The sequence below is a fragment of the Gambusia affinis genome, linkage group LG07, assembly GCF_019740435.1.
Source record: "Gambusia affinis linkage group LG07, SWU_Gaff_1.0, whole genome shotgun sequence".
In the NCBI taxonomy this organism is placed as follows: domain Eukaryota; kingdom Metazoa; phylum Chordata; class Actinopteri; order Cyprinodontiformes; family Poeciliidae; genus Gambusia; species Gambusia affinis.
Genome location: NC_057874.1, coordinates 23,793,786 through 23,811,868, shown reverse-complemented (window position 1 = coordinate 23,811,868; position 18,083 = coordinate 23,793,786). Strand labels below are relative to the sequence as shown.

Here is an 18,083-nt window from a genome sequence, read left to right as displayed (position 1 = left end):
AAATAACATCTTACAATTTGTCAATCTAACTTTTTGGTTCAGAGTGAGGTGCTTTTTGAAAACGGCTGTTGTGATTGTAATTGTCATGCTAGATCTGTGCAGTAGAGGTCTCAACAGTGAGATCCTGATCCCTTCTGAATTCATTTCTCCGACTTACAGTCCAACATCTCATTTAGAAATGTGGGTCTCGGCTTTCATGAAGGTTCCCACAGTTTCACCCAATCACAGAGCCGAATGAGACAATATGGCGTGTGTGGCAGCAACACGCTGTCATCATTGCCTGAGGCTTTATGTTTAGGTCTCAGGGGAGCAGATGGAGCTGACACACAAAGCGCTGTGTGAATGTGGGAAGGTGGTGACCCTGTAGAGAGAGCTTATCTGCTGGCTAATGCTGGGATCAATTACTTGAACTGAGCACACGCCCTTCATCCCAGCTCACACGTGGTGGGCTAATTTTTACGACAAAGTTTTCAGGTAAATTTCAGGTACATTTTCAGGTAAATTCAATGAAATAAACCTTAATTTAAATAGGCTGATATAATTTTATTAGACTTCTGATTGAAGCAAAAATAATTAAAAAAAAAAGGATTACAAAATGTTTTAACATGGTTATTTATTGGTTATATCTCACAGAAATTTTTTTTCTTTATCTCTGTCAAAGAATACAGTTTTAAACTATTTTTGCTTTAAAATCTTAGGTTTTTTTTTTTTCAGATTTTTAATAAATGTTTTGAGTTGTTATTTTTTCTGGGGCCTACATGCTGTTATCTCACGGCACGTGCCCTCCTTTCCATGTGAGTAACAAGCTGGTCTCAGTTTCCCACACTAATTCCCTGCTCTATGATCATCAAACCACAAAGGGGCAGCCTGTGACAGATGCTGGTTCTGTTTTCCTGAAGAAACTGGATTACATCACCAGCCATGCAGGAGGGAAGTAGTGCAATTGGCTGGCTCAGAAATGAAGCAACATTTGAAATGGTGAAATAAAGTATATAACAAAGTACAGCTAAGCAAATCTATCACTGTCAATACAAAATTTTTGGTCTTAACAGAGTTAATGTTTTTACTGGTTACCAAAATTAATGTAGATAAAAATTGCTTTCATACTGATTTTTGATGGATGATGTAGATTGTAAGAATGATTGACTTGAGTACATTAAACTAGTTTATAGTATCTTACTTTGAGACTAAAACTGAATTATTTTTGGATGCTTATGATTATAGGTGTAAAAAGTTAAGGTCCATATAAAAATGACAAAATCAGATGTCAAAATCCTCAACTTTTGTGCTCTGGAAAGCCACAATTTAATGAGTAGATGATATGAATAAACTATCATTTTTCTAACCAAGGAATTTTATTTAAAAATTTCCACAGTTTTGCATTTTGGATTTTACCCTCATTGCTGTTCAGATATCCCAGCAGCCCTCCACCCAAAGACTCTGTTTATTAGAAATGAATATGCTGATCACAGCATATTGCTGCGTCAGGTATCAACAATGAATCTAAATATTGTATAAGGAAATCTGTGACACTAGCAATGCATTAAAAGAAACTCTTTAATTACATACTATAAATTCATATGATGTCAGCAAAAATCCTAATGTGTTACCATTCATTCTACTTTATATGTTTAATCTTTATGCTTCTCATTTATCTCCTTAAGATTAGGACATTTTAGCTGGATATTGATAAGTTGTTCCTGCAAGTGAAATTTAACAGTGGGCAAATTAAAGAAATGAAATATTAAAACACAGGTGTATTATTTTCTACAGGTGATCTCATAAAATGAGAGAAAACTTTTCATCTGGTAGTATTTGTTTATTCAACAAGGCACCATGAACAATTTGAATTGTTAAAGCTCCAACTAGTGATGATACATCAACAACAAAATGTAGGCTTAAACAAAATTCTGAACTCAGAGAAGTAAATGAACATCTGTCCTTACAAAAGACAAAGTACATTGTTTCATATGAAACTCAGTCTGTATAAGGAGTAGAAAGTATGGTTGTAATCAACCAAATAAACATCAAAAGCTGACCTTAAAACAGATCATAGCCATCATTATTACAACAAATGCAGTTGTTTTCTTTATGTAAATACTGTCACAAATAAACTGTGACTGTTAAGCAAATCTTTTGTAAAACAAAAAGCAGACTATTTATACAAATAAAAATGAGGTAGATACTTGAGGATACATGATCAAGATGATCAATTGTGATTCCCCAAAAGTAATACATATTACTGATGAAAACTTGTAATCAAAATTCCAAAATTAAGAAAACATTTTTTAAAACAAAAGTACAAATGTTTCAATCATATAACAGATTGTAAAGAAAGAATAGTGTTGCACTCCTTCCAAATAATTCCAAAAAAAGGACATATAAACTGTAGAACATGATTATGAATGATCAAAACATAATCAGTGCTACCGGGATTCCTATTACTACATTTTCACTAGTGCAGTTATAGAAATTTTATACAAAAAATGCATAAAAATATGTTTGTCTTTTGTAAATCAAAGACAATGCTTTTGCCATTTTCATTGGAAATGTAATATTGGAAAATAGACACATTTACAAAATATGTAGCATGTTCTGTTTAAACAGAAATAATTTGATTTCAAAAAAGAATTTAGTCCAGTATTTTTTAGACCAATATGGTCTAAGTTTCTCTTGTGGGAACTCCGTCCTGTAGGCGTCTACCATGGCCTCCAGAGGAGGCTGTGGAGCGGATTCTTGTCTTTACTGACGCTGCCTTGCTCTGTTGAGCTCTGAGGAGAGAAGTCTGCTTTTCTCAAGTTCTTCTTGGAGAAAGACTGCATCATGCTGAAATGCTTCAGGAGTCTTCTTTGGGACTGTGTCTTCACTTCATCTTTGGACAGGAAGTGCACAGCCTCTTGAACACATCTGGAATACCCCAGCTCAACAGCCCCTGAGTCCACATCTGGATGCTGCTTCTGCAGTTGCCTCAGGAAGCAAACAGTCATCTCCAGGATGTCTGCTTTCTCCAACTTGGAGTCTGGCTGCTGTTTGAGGAACTCTGCACCCAGCAGAAGAGATTTGAGCTGTTCAATACTGCTGTTGATTCGCTCTCTGCGTAGTTTCTCCACTTGAGGTTTTCTGAGCTGCAGGAACAAAATAAAATTGTTATTAAAAACATTCTGCTGTGTAACATTTCTAACAAAATTCACAAACTCTCTTGAAGGATCACCAATATAAGAGCTTTATATTTACCTTGTGGTTCAGTATCAGATGCTCCTGAGAGCTGGTCATTGCTACAGTGATTGCTGGTGCCATGGTTGGATCTCTGTGCTGTAGAGGTCTCTGTAGAGAGAATCTGATCTCTGCTGGCTTCATCCCTCGTATTTATAGTCCCAGACCTCCATTTGAATGTGTGGGTCTTGGTTTAGTTGGAGTTTCCCACAGTCTGAACCAATCAGAGAGCTCTGCAGGACAATAAGGCAACATGCTCCCATTATTGCTCTAGGGACAATGGTTAGATTTCAGAGGGAGCAGGTGGAACACACTCAAAGAGCTCTGTCTGAATGTGGGAAAGTGGCGACCCTGCAGAGGGAGCAGAGGGGCTCCCTGATGCTGAGATCAATACCTCTCACTGAGCACACGCTGATGAGCCCAACATGCATCTGGACGAATAATGCTTTTAATGTAGTGTGCACTTTAAATGTAAAAAAAAAAAAAAAAAAAGTTATAATGATTTTTTTAGCAAAATATATGTTTGTTATAAATTACATTCATGACAAATAAATTAAAAACAGAACATTTTACCTGATTGTAAACTTGAAACTGCACTGTCAAATTTGCAAAGAGTTAAAAAACATTTGATCAGAAACAACAATGTCATTTTGAGAAAAGAAAGTGAGTCATAAATAGTACTTTGAAAAGAATTTCATAGTTCTGCCAGAACATTTCTTTCTTGTATTCAGAAATGAATAGTTACGTAGAAAATTTATTTTCCTCTAATTAATATATAGAACTTGAAATCTATAAATATCATTAGGATTTTTTTTGACCAAAAATGTTTATTAGATGTTTATTAGAATTTGATTCAAAAGTTTGTTCACAGAGATGCTACCATCCAGATACAGACAACTTATTTGACACGTGCCTAGCAGGCTGTGTCAAGGGCAGGTTGATGTGAGATTCCTACACTGACTGCCTGTTTTGTGCAGCACAAAAGGATTTCTTGAGACAGATGCTAGCTGTGTGTTGCTATAACAACAAAATGTTACATCACCAACCATCTGGAGGGAAAGAATTGTATTGGTCGGCTTTAGAAATGTGTAAAATATAAATTACTTTTCAAAACTCTTAAAATGGCAAAAAAAAATATTTGAAGCTGGAAAACTTTTAATTGATATATTTAACGAATTAGTGAAAAAAAGAGCATTTGCCAATTACACCTCGTATTTCTGTTCAGCTTTTAAAAACGTTTTTACAATTTCACATTTGCTGGATAATAAATATGCCCAGATCTTCATCACTATCTGTATTGCAGCATATTAAGAAAACATATTTTACTGTCTAAATTAGTTTATCAGATCTATATTAACATATTTTACATGGCAAAAATGTTAAAAGCTGGTAGCATTAATTGTGACAGGAAGAGTGGAACAACATCACTTGCTTAAGGGACATGTTCCCATTTAACTTCCATCTCTTCAGGCCAAAGGTCAGGGTCTGTTGTCCCTGAGGGGCTATGTGAGTAGGTTTATTCTGGTTTCCCACACTATGTCCTTTCACTACTTCCACTACGTGTGCCCATCTGAGACATGTCATTAACCTCCTGTCATCAAAAAATGTTAGTGATGTTGCTGTTTTAGTTTATACAGAGCATGCATTTCTGAATAGGCCCCAGATTTGTAAGTTATTTATACATAAAACTATTTTTGTTAATTAGATAAAATGACCGTCATGTCAAAAGAAGGTTCATTTGTTCTTTGGAAGTCATTGCCACACAAAATGAATGGATATCACAACTATCCCAATGCATGAATTCATTTCATTTTTGGAAGGTACCACATGCAATATTGAACTTCAATCAAATAATATAGCAAGTAAAGAAATCTTCAATAATCTCGCATGATCCCCTGATCTCGCTAGACCCTCTTCAGAGGGAGATGAATCTGACTAAATTGAATCACGTTGTCTCAACTTGAATACATGTTATTCAAGTTGAGACAAAAAAACCGACTGTCTCGACTGTGTTTTTGTTTGTTTGTTTTTTTGTGTCAAATTTATTTATTATTTTTAGACAATACAGAACACCAATGAGTGATACTGATAATGACTGTGAAAGTGAAGCTGAGTTGGCGAGTAGTATAATTTGAAGCATTTTAGTTGCCATAGTTGGATCTCTGTGCTGTGTGTTCTCTATAGAGAGAATCTGATCGCTACTTCCTTCATCCCTCCTATTTACAGTCCCACATCTTCATATAAATATGTAGGTTTTGGTCAGTATGAATTTTCTCACAGTCTGAACCAATCAGATGGCACTGGGTGACAACAGCAGCATACTTCTTTTCATTTATTGAGGATAGTTGTTGGATCTCAAGGGAGCAGATGGAGACCTGAAGGTCTCAGGTCTCAATAACAGAAATAATACAGAAAAACACTTGAAGCTCCTTAACTGTGGTGAAGTGATGAAGCTCCACATAAAGAACATTTAATTTTTATGCCCAATAGTCATCTAGACATAATGGGAGAGAGAACAATCAGTTTCCATGGAAGAAAAAAGATAATTATATTAGTCATTCATAAATCTCTTTGATATTGCATAGCATATACAAAAAGCAAACATAAGAAAATAATTTTGTGATATTACTTGTACTGTCAATATATTTTTCATTAGAAAAACGTTGAAAAACTGCAAACGAATTTGCAGGTATCCAGATGCAGACGGCACGTGGCTTAGAGGCTGTGTGAGGAGAAGTTTGATGGGAGGTTCCCACACTTCCTTCCCATGCTGTGGTTAGTGGAGCACAAAGGGATTTCTGAAACAGATGCTGGCTATCTGTTGCTATAGAAACGGTGTTACATCACCAACCATCTGGAGGGAAATTACTCTATTGGCTGGCTATAGGAATGTGTCTAATTTAAAATTCTATGAAAAATATAGCTTTGTCATATTTATTGATTGTAACAATTCAGAATCACTGATGATGGAGTATTATCAATTAGTGATTTCCAGATAGACAGCTGCTTGCTGAAGTTTGCCAGAGCTGGCTGGGTAATCACTTCTGCTGCTGTGTGAATGGTTCTCATTCAGCTCCAGAGTATTTTCTTATGTCTTTTTGATAAACAGAAAGATAGACTTCCCTCTCTAGACTGAAAATATGAACCGTGGCATTAACAGCATGATATGGACAATGGAGTCTATGACTCCTGGGGGCAGAAAATAGAGGAGCATATTTAATTTCCCTCACAAACTCTGCTGTTATTTAGATTGAATATCGGCATTTATGAATAAAATGTAATCAATGCCAGTTTCTGTGGAAAGGATGACTTTCAATTTGTATGTGTAACAATTTCCTCATTTCAAAATGAGGAAAGCTTTTAAAAAGCTTTTACTATTGCTCTGTTTAAGAAGAAAGCAACCATGAATGAAAAATTATAATTACAATAACAGTTACATGTGTTTAAGTTTGGGCATCAACATGTGAAACAAGTTGTCTAAAAATGAAAGTTGGGGAACCTTCAGTGACTGCACTGTGGGAATCAAATTAATTATTTGAATGTAATCTGATTATCTGCAGTATTAACTCTCACTCAGTAGTTTTCTTGAATGAGATTATTCTGATTTCTCACATTCAGTCCATGCATTGGTTTTACTGAGGAAAGTATACAAATGTTTCTCATCGTGTATTTAACATTCTTCATCACCATAATGTATACATAAAGTTGTCAGAAATGCAACAGAAACACCATTATTGAGGATTTGGTTGTGTTTATTACCTCAAACACTTGAAGTTGTGAGACTCCATACAAATCTGATGAAACATCAAACATCAACTTGTAGATTTCTACAAGACAGTGTACTCAGAGAGAGTAAAGGAACAACATCTTTATAAAAGATAACAACTTGAAGAATTCACTGTTCTTTTTGCAAACATTGTGTAAAAAACGCTCTACACTTTAAAAAGAGAAGATAGACATCTTTTTTCTGACCTAAACTGATCACATGGGTCTTTAAAGCCACTATTTGATGAAGCAAATATTACCAGCACAAAGCTGTTCAACATAAAACACAGTTAAAAAATAAACTGATCTTAAAATAGATCATGTTGATGTAATCCCACAATGTGATAACAAAATGTTCAGAAAAAGAACATTTTTGATATCTGATCAAATATGATCAAAGTGTCTACTGTATCAACCACAGGAAAGAAAGTACAATTCATAAAATTGTGTCATCATTACACTTTTAAGAAATAAAGTATTGACATTAGGAGTTTAGAAAATATCTGTTTGATGTAATCAAAGAGATTAAAAGTCAAATAGGAAACCTGTCCTTCAAGAGAACATTTCATCGCTGCAATAAACAGAAATTAAACTACAGCAGGTTTTACCTTAGTATTATAGTCAAATAACATTGGCAACAAGAATTAGTTCATGCAATATGCACCAAAGCTCTTCATGTTATTTCCTAGGAATATTACATCTTGCACTGAAAGAAAATGAATCACGAGGCTTCATATACTGAAGCACTTCTTCTTCACAAACAGAAGATCATGTTCTTAAAATTTCACAATTTAATTCAGTAATCTTGACCAATATGGTATTGTTACTGTACAGAACTTGATAAATGTTATCAATATTATTATTTACCCTCAGGTACAGCAAAAACAGATTGCAAATCAATCTATGAAATTTTATACAACATGCATAAGATTATTTTTTCTTCTCAGCACAATAGATGCTGAAGCAATTTCTGCTGGAAATATAATAAAAAATGCAATAAAATGTACATACATAATAAAAACTCTGTTTAAACAGAAGAAAAAAAACTCCTCTCCGTTTCTAAGAATAGTCATATTTGACCAACTTGATTTAGTAGCATCTACAATCAGTAGGTTTCTACCAAGGTCTCCATAGAACTTCACAACCTGGATCCTTGTCTGTGGTGCTCTGAACTGTGGAGCTCAGAGAGATTTCAGCCTTGGTTAGGTTGTCATCAAAACAAGCCGTAGTGCTTTTAAGACGGTTCAGCTGTCGTCTCTGTTGCTGATTCTGCTGCAGCAGCTGGGTCAGGAAGCAAACTGTCATCTCCAAGATGTCTGCTTTCTCCAGCTTGGACTCTGGCTGCTGTTTGAGGAACTCTGGACCCAGGAGAGACTTGAGCTGCTCGATGCTGCTGTTGATTCGCTCTCTGCGTAACTTTTCCACCAAAGGCTTTCTGAGCTGTAGAAAGAATAAATAAGTCATTAATAAACCGATCATGGAATGAAATGTTGCTGTTAGTAGAAAAAGCTAATTAATAGCAGGTTTTCTGAGCATCTAATTTACCTTGTGGTTCAGAGTCAGATGCTCCTGAGAGTTGGTCATCACTGCAGTGATTGTAGGTGCCATTATTTGGTGTTGATGCTGTGGAGGTCTCTGAAGAGAGAATCTGATCTCTGCTGGCTGCAGCGCTCCTATTTATAGTCCCAGATCTCCATATCAATGTGTGGGTCTCTCTCTGGTTGAGCTTTCCCACAGTCTGAGCCAATCAGATCTTCTAGACAAACAATGGGCATGTGGGGCACTAACATGCTGTTGTTAATGCCTGCAGGGATAATTGTTAGATTTGAGAAGGAGCAGGTGGAGCAGACTCACAGCACTTTGTGTCAATGTGGGAATGTAGTGACCCTGGAAGCTGATATGCTCCCAAAGGTGGAGATCAGTGGAGCTAGAATAACAGCACACTTTTAAATTTAACATTTCCAAACTGAAACAAAACAGCTTTCAGACTCAGAGAAAATAAACATTGATTTGTTAAAACTAAAAATAATATACAAAGTAATAAACGTTTCTTTTTCTTTATTGTAAAATAATTCACGTTTTTAGTTTTGTAGCAGAATTACACGAGAAGGAGGAATCCTATGTAGCGTCATTAATAATTTAGCATGGCAGAAATCATTAAAGATACAATTCATGTCAATTAACATGCTGAGGTCCAGATGCAGCTGAGTTTTGGCACGTGCCCTTTTTGAGCAGCAGTGTAATTATTAACCGACACGTGCCTTGTCGCCAGTGTGAGTAGCATGTCGAGCTGAGTTTCCCACACTGAGTGTCTGCTGTGATTAGAGAATCACAAAAGGCACGTCTGTGACAGGTGGTAGCTCTTAGACACAGAGCATTACATCACCAACCATCTGGAGGGAGAAGCACCCATTGATGGCTTTGACAATTTGTATTAGCCAAATTCAAGTAAGAACTCTGTACTAGACTGTACAAACTTTTTGATAAATTTAAGCACTGTAATTATCTCAAATTGTTACCCCATGATCAAAATTGTAGACAGCCTGAAAAAATTTAGTCTGGTTCCACTTCTAAACAATGGAACAGTCTTGAATGTTTCAATTCAAGACAAGGTCTTGAATTGTGTCAAATCCCTCAGGAGAACTAGTAATTTGCTACAAGTGCATCTCATTCACCTACATTATTAGTATCCGGAGTTAGTTGTATTACTTTGCAGCATTTTCAACACGCATTTTATTTTTGTGATCTGTTGTAATATGTAGATGTGTTGATTTGTTTTAATTTTTTACATGTTTCTGAAACTTTACCTGAATGTAAGTAGCCATAGAAACGTGTCCCACTTTTTTAAATTGTAAAGATGAGGGTAATGTAAACGGACCAACTGGAGATTTTCACAACTGTTTGAATTTAAGTTGGTTAATTTGGACATAAAATGTGATTTCACATTCTTTTTCCTTAAAGGAAAGGAAATTTGGAAAGAATAAGAATATTTTGTCCGTATATATATATAATGTAAATATAAATATAAAAAATCTATTAAAATATTTTTTTTATTTATATTGTCAATAACAATATGAAGCGTACTTCTTTGTACAATCAATTTAAATATAAACAAGTGTATAAAAAATTTGCTTACATAAAATCCAACATAAGCTCTAAGTAAATCAGAGTTTAAGAACGTTTCATTCTAAAGATGCTAGAGAATTTAAGTGGGCAGTGATATGCAACTTTCTTAAATATCAACAATGAAGGATGTAGTGCCATCTAGAGGTACACATGACACATTGTAAATAACTGAATTAGCTACACCTTTCCAATAAACTGTAGTGGGCCCAAAAAAACAGTGGAAGCACCAAAAAATTGTAATGAAGTTTGAAAATAATTACTTTGACACCTTTTTATTCATTTTATTTTTCTTTCCTTTTGTTTGCTATATTGTTTCAACTATACAAATATTGTACGTAGAAACATGTAAAAGTGTCAAAGCCACCTTTTCAAAAATATTTCCCTCTACATTATCCTCTTTCAGGTCAGTAATCGCAAGCTATAAATTTGTTCTGTAAACTTGCAAATTAGTTTTGTGTTGCATTTTGTCTTCTCGTATCATTAAATATCTCATTTGTTAGTCTCAGTGGTGATGAAGTGCTGTGAAGAATCATGATTTCAACAAGAACCTCTCAGACAGGGGATTGAGACATTATTTTTATGAGTACCCTATTGTTTTTACTTTAGGTCTCTCCTTTGGCGTCTGCTCTTAATATTGCTTCGGTATTAAAAATCCTCTATTCAGAAAATGTTTAATGGTGAATTGTCTTTTGTTTGAATATATTTCTGTTGTTAAAATCAATTTGTGCCATTAAGCCAGAACCTAACATATATGTGGAAGTGGTAAGATTCCTGTGAAGAAATCATTAAAGAAACTGAATTGGCAAAAAAACATATTTGGGAGAAACAAACCTACAGAAATATTAACTTTGTAAAAACGTAACAGATTTATCTAAGTGAGGCTGAAAACATGTATGTGGAGCTGGGCTCCTTTTTAATCTGTCTCCCTTCAGGTCACAGGTCAGAATCTATTGTCCCACAGCGACTCTGTGAGTGAGCCTTTTCTGTTTTCCCACACTCCGTCCTACGATGAGATGAACAATAGAAGTGTGCCTCATTATGCAAAGCATAAGGCAATCATGACCTCTTTAAGGAGGGCCATTGTTATTCAATATTTCACTTTCAAACATCTAAAAGTGAAGGTTCTGCATAAAAGACATAAAAATCTTTCACAGTTTAGATTTTTTTTTTCAATTGCAAGAACAAAATGGCATTAAAATTGTTACAAATCAGAGCAGAATCTCCTCAGTATGTGCTCTTTGTGCCACTAAACAGTTGCCTCTGTTAAACAAACATAATGAAATTTGTGCTTACCAAGAGAAACTTGTATATAAAAATGTACCCTTATGAACTGCAATGGATTCTATAATTCTAGTTTAATTTGGTTGATAAAATATTTTTGAAATTAATGGTTATTTTAGATATTTTACCTATTGTCATACCTTTTGGATTGTAATTGGTATTTTCTTCCGTATCAAATGTTTAAACACATAAAAGAGGGAAGGGGCTGCTTTTCGACACGTGCCAAATCCCTCTGGAGATTGGTCGACTGCTGGTGAGGTTGATTATGTTAATTACATAAAACTCCTCTTCAGGGCTTTCTCATTCACTGCTGATTAAATGAAATCTGCTCATCCACCTAAATCTAAATGAACCCTCTTTCTGTATTTCTTTAAAACATTTAAAGTTGTTCAAATTTTAAATTTCTTAAGACATTAGGTCTAAAAGAAAACCATTCCTATCTCAACTGAAATCAAGATTTGACAACATAACTGTAATCACAAAAGTCTTTGCTGTGTAATGAGTTTGTAGGTCACTAAAACTGAATAAGTAAACTGTATCATCATCAAAGATGCATACTGTTATATAATGTTTAGCTTTCAAAGATTTATCTTTTAGCTTTAAAAACATTTAAAGTTGAAAAGAAGTTGAAAAGGCTTCAGTATTGAAGTTTGTATTAAGCAGGTAAAATTAAAGTAGCAAATGCTAACAATTCAATAATGCAAAAATATTTAGACAACATTGAAGCAATAAAATCCCAAAATAATGCAAGATTTCACTACATTTATGTTAAAAATAATTTTCTCTTTTAAGAAGGACCTATTTTTAGTGAGCAAAGGTGCAACATGAGTTAAGAATAAAAAAGCAGATATCAACTGGATTGCTAAAACATGAAAGAATGTCTCTGAAGTAGGCCTTTTACAGTTAGTGCTCAGTCTCTCAGTTAAGCTGTTTCTCCTCAGGTCAAAGGTCCCGATCTATTGCCCTACAATGAGTTTTCTCTGGTTTCTCAGTCTATTGTTCTGTAAGAACAATAGAAGTGTGCATTATTAAGTATTACATTAGATACACTGTCATGACTCTTTTTAATGGGGAGACACGTCAACACATTTTTCTTTATTTCTAACATTGGCATTTAATCAACACATAAAACAATGTTGTGACACAATTTGTAGTTTAGTTTTGCTGAGTCTTTTGGAGACTTTTTATAACTGAAGAGATAACTGAATTTACAGTTGAAACCAGATATTAACACAGACTGTATAAAACAACCCTTTTCCTCATTGTCTGAGTTGCTGCTCAACCTACATAAGTTGAGTTGTGAAGCCCAAGTCATTGATTATCAATTTATGATTATTGCCTGGTCTAAATTTATAAGTTTTACTTGTTTGTTACTTAAAATCCCAAAGGTGGTAAAAAAAAGTGCAATGATGTGATTTTAGTTTCAGCTCAGTTGTTTATTAAAGGCACAATGAGACAGAAAGTACAGAAGTTCCTGCAGGAAGTGATGATACATCACAACAACTTGTCAATTTCAACAAGAAAAAGTCTAGAGATCAGAGAAAAATCTTTTTAAAAGACAATTGACAATACAGTATTTTCAAATACAACTCATATTATTGATTAAATATTTAACAAAGTTAGAAAATAGCCTGACCTTACAACAGATCGCATAATGACTCTAAGCCTAACTTAAATGTGAGACGAACACACCGAAGCATTTACAAAGCAACATTAGAAATGAACTATTGTCACAGATCCTTCAGTAAATTTTCAAGCATCAGTTGAAAAAAATCTCTCAAAAATCAACATGGAGCTTTCACTGGGAGGATGTTGTAACTTATTAGGTAATATACAAAGACTTAAAAGTTTCACAGAAGGTAATTCTGCTAACTCAGAAAAAGTTCAAAGGAATTTGTCCTAAAAAAAGGACAATTTCACTTTTGACCATTATGATCGGCGTGAAACAATTTGTAGTAAATCACAAAATTACAGGAAAATCCTAATTGCAAAGACAATTTGATTTGTAATACATTTCTTTTGTTAAAAGAAAACACAATGTTGTTGTTTCCACAGGAAATGTGATAATATGCATCATAAAAGCACAATTAATTTCATTCAATAGAAACAGTCCAAAGAAACACATGTCAGTACATGTTCTGTCTACCAGTCTGGTATACTTTTTCAGGCCATAACCTCAGGCTGTAGATGTCTACCATGGCCTCCAGGGGGTGCTGGTGGTTGGACTCTTGACTTTATTGATACTTGTCTGGACTGTGTAGTTCACAGAAGAGAATTTAGCCTCTTTCAGGTTTTTCTCAAATGAAGTCTGCAGCTTGCTGAAGTTGTTAAACTGTCTCTTCTGGGACTGCGTCTCCAGCTCATCTTTGGAGAGGAAGTTTGTCACCACGTGGACACATTTGGCATAGCCTAACTCAACAGCTCCTGTGTCTAGAGCTGGATGCTGCTGCTGCTGCTTCTGCTTCTGCAGTTGTCTCAGGAAGCAAACTGTCATCTCCAAGATGTCTGCTTTCTCCAGCTTGGACTCTGGCTGCTGTTTGAGAAACTCTGGAGCCAAGAGAGACTTTAGTTGCTCGATGCTGCTGTTGATTCGCTCTCTGCGTAGTTTCTCTACCACAGGCTTTCGGAGCTGCAGAAACAAGAACAATGCAGTTATTAAACTCATTCTGCAGTGTGGCATTGGTATTGACATTTACAAACTCCCACAAATGATAATTGTACTTCTTTGATCTTCATAGTTACCTTGTGGTTCAGAGTCAGATGCTCCTGAGAGTTGGTCCTTGCTGGGTTGATTGTAGGAGCCATATCTGGATCTCTGTGCTGTGGAGGTCTCTGTAGAGAGAATCTGATCTCTGATGGCTTCGTCTCTCCTTTTTATAGTCCCACATCTCCATCTGAATGTGTGGGTCCTGGTTTGGAAGAAGTTTCCCACAGTCTGAACCAATAATAACACAGTCCAAGAAAGAATAGAAGTCTGCCCTGCCACATGCTCAGTGCTCATGTTAGTGGGGGACAATAGTTTGATCTCAGGGGAACAGGTGGAGGAGTGGTGGGTGATGGAGGGAAAGAGACACTGAGCTCTGTATGAATCGGGGAAAGAGGTGATTTCACATGGAGATCAGATCTACTGCTTGATTCTGAGATCAGTTACATTACACCAATTATCCTTTCGAACAAGTAAAACATATTTAGTGGTCTGTTTTATTTCTTGACATAGAACATTTGTTTTATGTCGTAATTGCAACTGTGTTTAAAATGAAGTTTTACTTTTCATTGTTTCTATGAGAGGTTGTACATTGCTTTTTTTTTTTTTTTTTTTTTTTTACAAAGTTCACATTATTTACAATTTGATGTAAGCTAGAGTTTGCTTTCAGCTGAGTCAAAATTTGCAGCAGCTGCACCCATCAATAGACTTGCCCACATTCTTATGGTTTGTGATGTGAGCAGAAAGTTTCTTCCAGTTTCCCACACCCCAGTCTTTATTGGTGTGGTCAGTGCATTACAAAGGGACTTTGAAAGAAGTCTTGGGTGACAGATGCTGGACGTACGCTCTAACAGAGACAGAACCTGACGTCACCAACCATCTGGAGGGAAACCACCTGATTGGTTGCCTATCTGAGACAAATTTTATTGACTTATTTAAGTGCAGCTTTACTATGAAGGTGGGAAGACACAACTGAAGTCTGCCTAATTTATTTTTTGGGGTGAAAGACACATTGGTGTGCAATTTTTAAATGTATTTTTATTGTTTGTAAGCAGATTATAATAAAGAGAACTAAATAAATATGTGTAATTAATATATATGTTGGACTCAGTAGTTTGGTAGTTTTGACATTTACAGTCAAATTACTTTGGATTTGGTTTTTGTTGGATTGGGTTTGTATTTATTTAACCTAAAACCACCTAAGGTGTCTTTACATAATCATTGTGACTACTTTATAGAAATACTAGTCCTGTTATATAATTTATCTGCAAGCATTCAACCATTTTTTAAATACGATCTCTGAATCTATTGTCCTTTAGGGACTCTGTGAGTGATCTTCTTCTGGTTTCCCACAATCTGCCCTTTCACTGCTTTAACTAAAGGAACAAAAGAAGTGTGTCACCTTACCCAACACACTGGTCGTCCCAAAAGTTTTGATATTCAACACCTGGAGCAGAAGATTGCTCCAACTTGATGACCCAGCAAGTCTGTCCTACTTCCTTTCTTTTTCAAATAAATACTTATTAATAAAGAACAGTACAAATTTATGATATAGTGAGGACAGAGTTTACTAAGAGTAAAAATAGGGAATGGATTTACAAATGACATTACTAGAAAGAGGTTTGTATTTGCATTTTTAACCAGTACTTTATTTTGGAAACAATTATATAGAAGTGTAGTTTTCATGTGAGCACATTGGTTACCGTATAACTGACCAATCAGCATCACATGAGGCAGTTGATTCATCATGGCTATAAATTGGTAACATGTTGAAGACTGCTTATTAAAACTGAATAAAATTCTAGTTTACTTTACAAATGATTCAAACGCCTTAGTTTACATTTGATGTTTGTATTGCCTAAGATCCTTTTCTGAAACATTTGCAAAACTCTAGTTATATAATTATTTTTTATGTTGTTAATTTAAAATTACACTCATACTTCTGAGTCAAAGTTTTATCTATACATGTAATGAGTGGGATAGCAGCTGCTTCATGACACGTGCCAAATCCCTTTTGAGAACAGTTGACAGGACCAGTGGTGCTGATCATAATTAATGCTACTCTCCAGAGCTTTCCCACACTCCATAAAGGCATGTGACCAAGAATAGATAAAAAGATTGCAGTTGCTACTTTATTTTATTTTGTTACTTTATTTGTTAATTTTTGAACTAATTTTTTTAGAAAAGCAGACAATATCAGAATAACTAAAAATATTTTACCGCAGCTTTTATTTCTGAATAAGTAAGTAGTAGGTGTTATACTGTTTGAGCAGAAGCCTGACTTGTATAACATAGTAACAGAACATTTTATTTAACATTATCCCCAAAAATTCCATTGAAATTAAATAACTAAACCATTTTTTTCATTTTCAATTTAAGCTGACATAAAAAAATAGACTAATGAAAGGACTACAATAATATAGAAACAACATTATGTCATATATAGATCATATGATATGATATAATATATATTATATTGATGGAGGACATTTTTTTCTTCTGAAGGAAACATTCATTTGGTTTTTGTTGTCTGCCAGTGTCCGGTTAGGGCAAAGGTTGAGCTCTATTGTCCCTCAGCGGTTCTGTGAGTGAGGTTCCTCTGGTTTCCCACACTCTATCTTTTCATTGGTGGAACAATAGACGTGTGCCTCATTATGCATTACATTAGTTGTACTCTGTGGCCTGTTTTGGGCAGAATCATTTAGTAACTTTAGTTACATGTCAATTTTGGTCAGTAGATATGCTACATTTATGGCTTATGATTGGTTAGATTGATATCAAGGCACTATAGGGCGTTTGTAAGCCCACTGCTCATGATTCAACATGAAGAAACAACAAATAGAGCATCTTTTGGAGTCTTTCATGGTCAAACCACTGCTGACCAAAAGAAGCACAAATATGTCTCAGACTTTCTAAGAAAACATTTTAAATATATCCAAGTATTTGGGGAAATTAGAGTATTTTCCCAAAAACAAACAGAAGTGAAACTTTTGAAAATAAGAGTTTTACATGGCCTATTCAAATTTTGGATTAATACCTGTTTAAGATGCTGTAACAAGCAGACATGGTTGAAAAGTTTCCAGTGTGGATGATTCAAAACAATCTTGGAAAAAAATTGAAAGAAAAAGTGGGTCAAAATTCCTCCACAAAAAAAGGAATTTTGACCGACTTTTTCTTTCAATTTTTTATGTTTTTTTTTACATATTTTTTGTAAAAAAAAAAAAGAACAAACAAAACAAAACAAAAAAAAAACATTCACATTTATCACGAACACTTCATGGCAGTTGCTAATCCCAACAGAACTTTTTTCTCCATAAATAAATCAATTTAGCTCTGTATATTGCATTTACTTAGATTATCTTAGTCAAATTTAAAGCAAATTGGAGAAAAACCCTAACCCTTATCCTATCTATAATGAGGGTTTTCACAGTGCTATTCTATAGGTCTTATACAACAGAAAGAACATACAAGATAGGTCTTAATTTATTTTAAATACATTTACTTAACACATTTTGTACTCTCAGTAGAGTTATATAAATCTGATGATACATCACAAAAATGACTTGGAAACATTTTCAAAACAATTTATTCAAAAATTAGAGTAGAGGAACAGTTGTCTTTACAAAAGACATATATTATGATGAAAACAATGGTAGTTTTTTTTTACATGAAACAAAAAGAAAAAAGGAAAACATAAAAGAAAAAACTCATTACAAAGTAACACACAGTTTTCTTAAGGAAATACAGCACAAATAACATATATACATATAGTGAAAAATAGTGAAAACTTTCTATAAATTCCAAAAGTCTATCTACCTCTTCAAGCATTCAGAGTTTGTTTGTCCAAACACTTGCTGCATTTTCTTTTTCCATTTAAAAGATTTGACTGCTATTTCCTTAGGAAATATATAGGAACAGTAACACAAAGAATGTGTTATTATTTGTAGCATTTGTAATAGTATACACCAATATGATCTTATGGATATAACCTCAG

General features: G+C 34.6%; 3 protein-coding genes across 3 annotated transcripts; all 3 read right to left on the bottom strand.

Annotated features, from left to right (window-relative positions):
- Window positions 1-1,798: 1,798 nt before the first annotated feature.
- Window positions 1,799-3,333, bottom strand: LOC122834298 (transcription factor HES-5-like). Its single transcript, XM_044122604.1, has 2 exons — window positions 3,235-3,333; window positions 1,799-3,125 (listed from the first exon to the last, which is right to left on the bottom strand). Exons 1-2 carry the CDS (start codon window positions 3,295-3,297, stop codon window positions 2,700-2,702), a joined length of 489 nt encoding a protein of 162 aa, XP_043978539.1. The 5' UTR covers window positions 3,298-3,333; the 3' UTR covers window positions 1,799-2,699.
- A 3,614-nt stretch (window positions 3,334-6,947) lies between these two features.
- On the bottom strand, window positions 6,948-8,622 carry LOC122834299 (transcription factor HES-5-like). Its single transcript, XM_044122605.1, has 2 exons — window positions 8,524-8,622; window positions 6,948-8,418 (listed from the first exon to the last, which is right to left on the bottom strand). Exons 1-2 carry the CDS (start codon window positions 8,584-8,586, stop codon window positions 8,095-8,097), a joined length of 387 nt encoding a protein of 128 aa, XP_043978540.1. The 5' UTR covers window positions 8,587-8,622; the 3' UTR covers window positions 6,948-8,094.
- Window positions 8,623-13,504: 4,882 nt separating this feature from the next.
- LOC122834021 (transcription factor HES-5-like) lies at window positions 13,505-14,234 on the bottom strand. Its single transcript, XM_044122086.1, has 2 exons — window positions 14,128-14,234; window positions 13,505-14,014 (listed from the first exon to the last, which is right to left on the bottom strand). Exons 1-2 carry the CDS (start codon window positions 14,188-14,190, stop codon window positions 13,577-13,579), a joined length of 501 nt encoding a protein of 166 aa, XP_043978021.1. The 5' UTR covers window positions 14,191-14,234; the 3' UTR covers window positions 13,505-13,576.
- Between the last annotated feature and the right edge of the window lie 3,849 nt (window positions 14,235-18,083).

Coding starts and splice junctions, on each gene's coding strand:
- LOC122834298 (XM_044122604.1), bottom strand. CDS start 3,297: ATGGCACCAGCAATCACTGTAGCAATGACCAGCTCTCAGGAGCATCTG. Junction 3,126..3,234: donor ATCTGATACTGAACCACAAG/GTAAATATAAAG, acceptor TTGTTCCTGCAG/CTCAGAAAACCTCAAGTGGA.
- LOC122834299 (XM_044122605.1), bottom strand. CDS start 8,586: ATGGCACCTACAATCACTGCAGTGATGACCAACTCTCAGGAGCATCTG. Junction 8,419..8,523: donor ATCTGACTCTGAACCACAAG/GTAAATTAGATG, acceptor TTCTTTCTACAG/CTCAGAAAGCCTTTGGTGGA.
- LOC122834021 (XM_044122086.1), bottom strand. CDS start 14,190: ATGGCTCCTACAATCAACCCAGCAAGGACCAACTCTCAGGAGCATCTG. Junction 14,015..14,127: donor ATCTGACTCTGAACCACAAG/GTAACTATGAAG, acceptor TTGTTTCTGCAG/CTCCGAAAGCCTGTGGTAGA.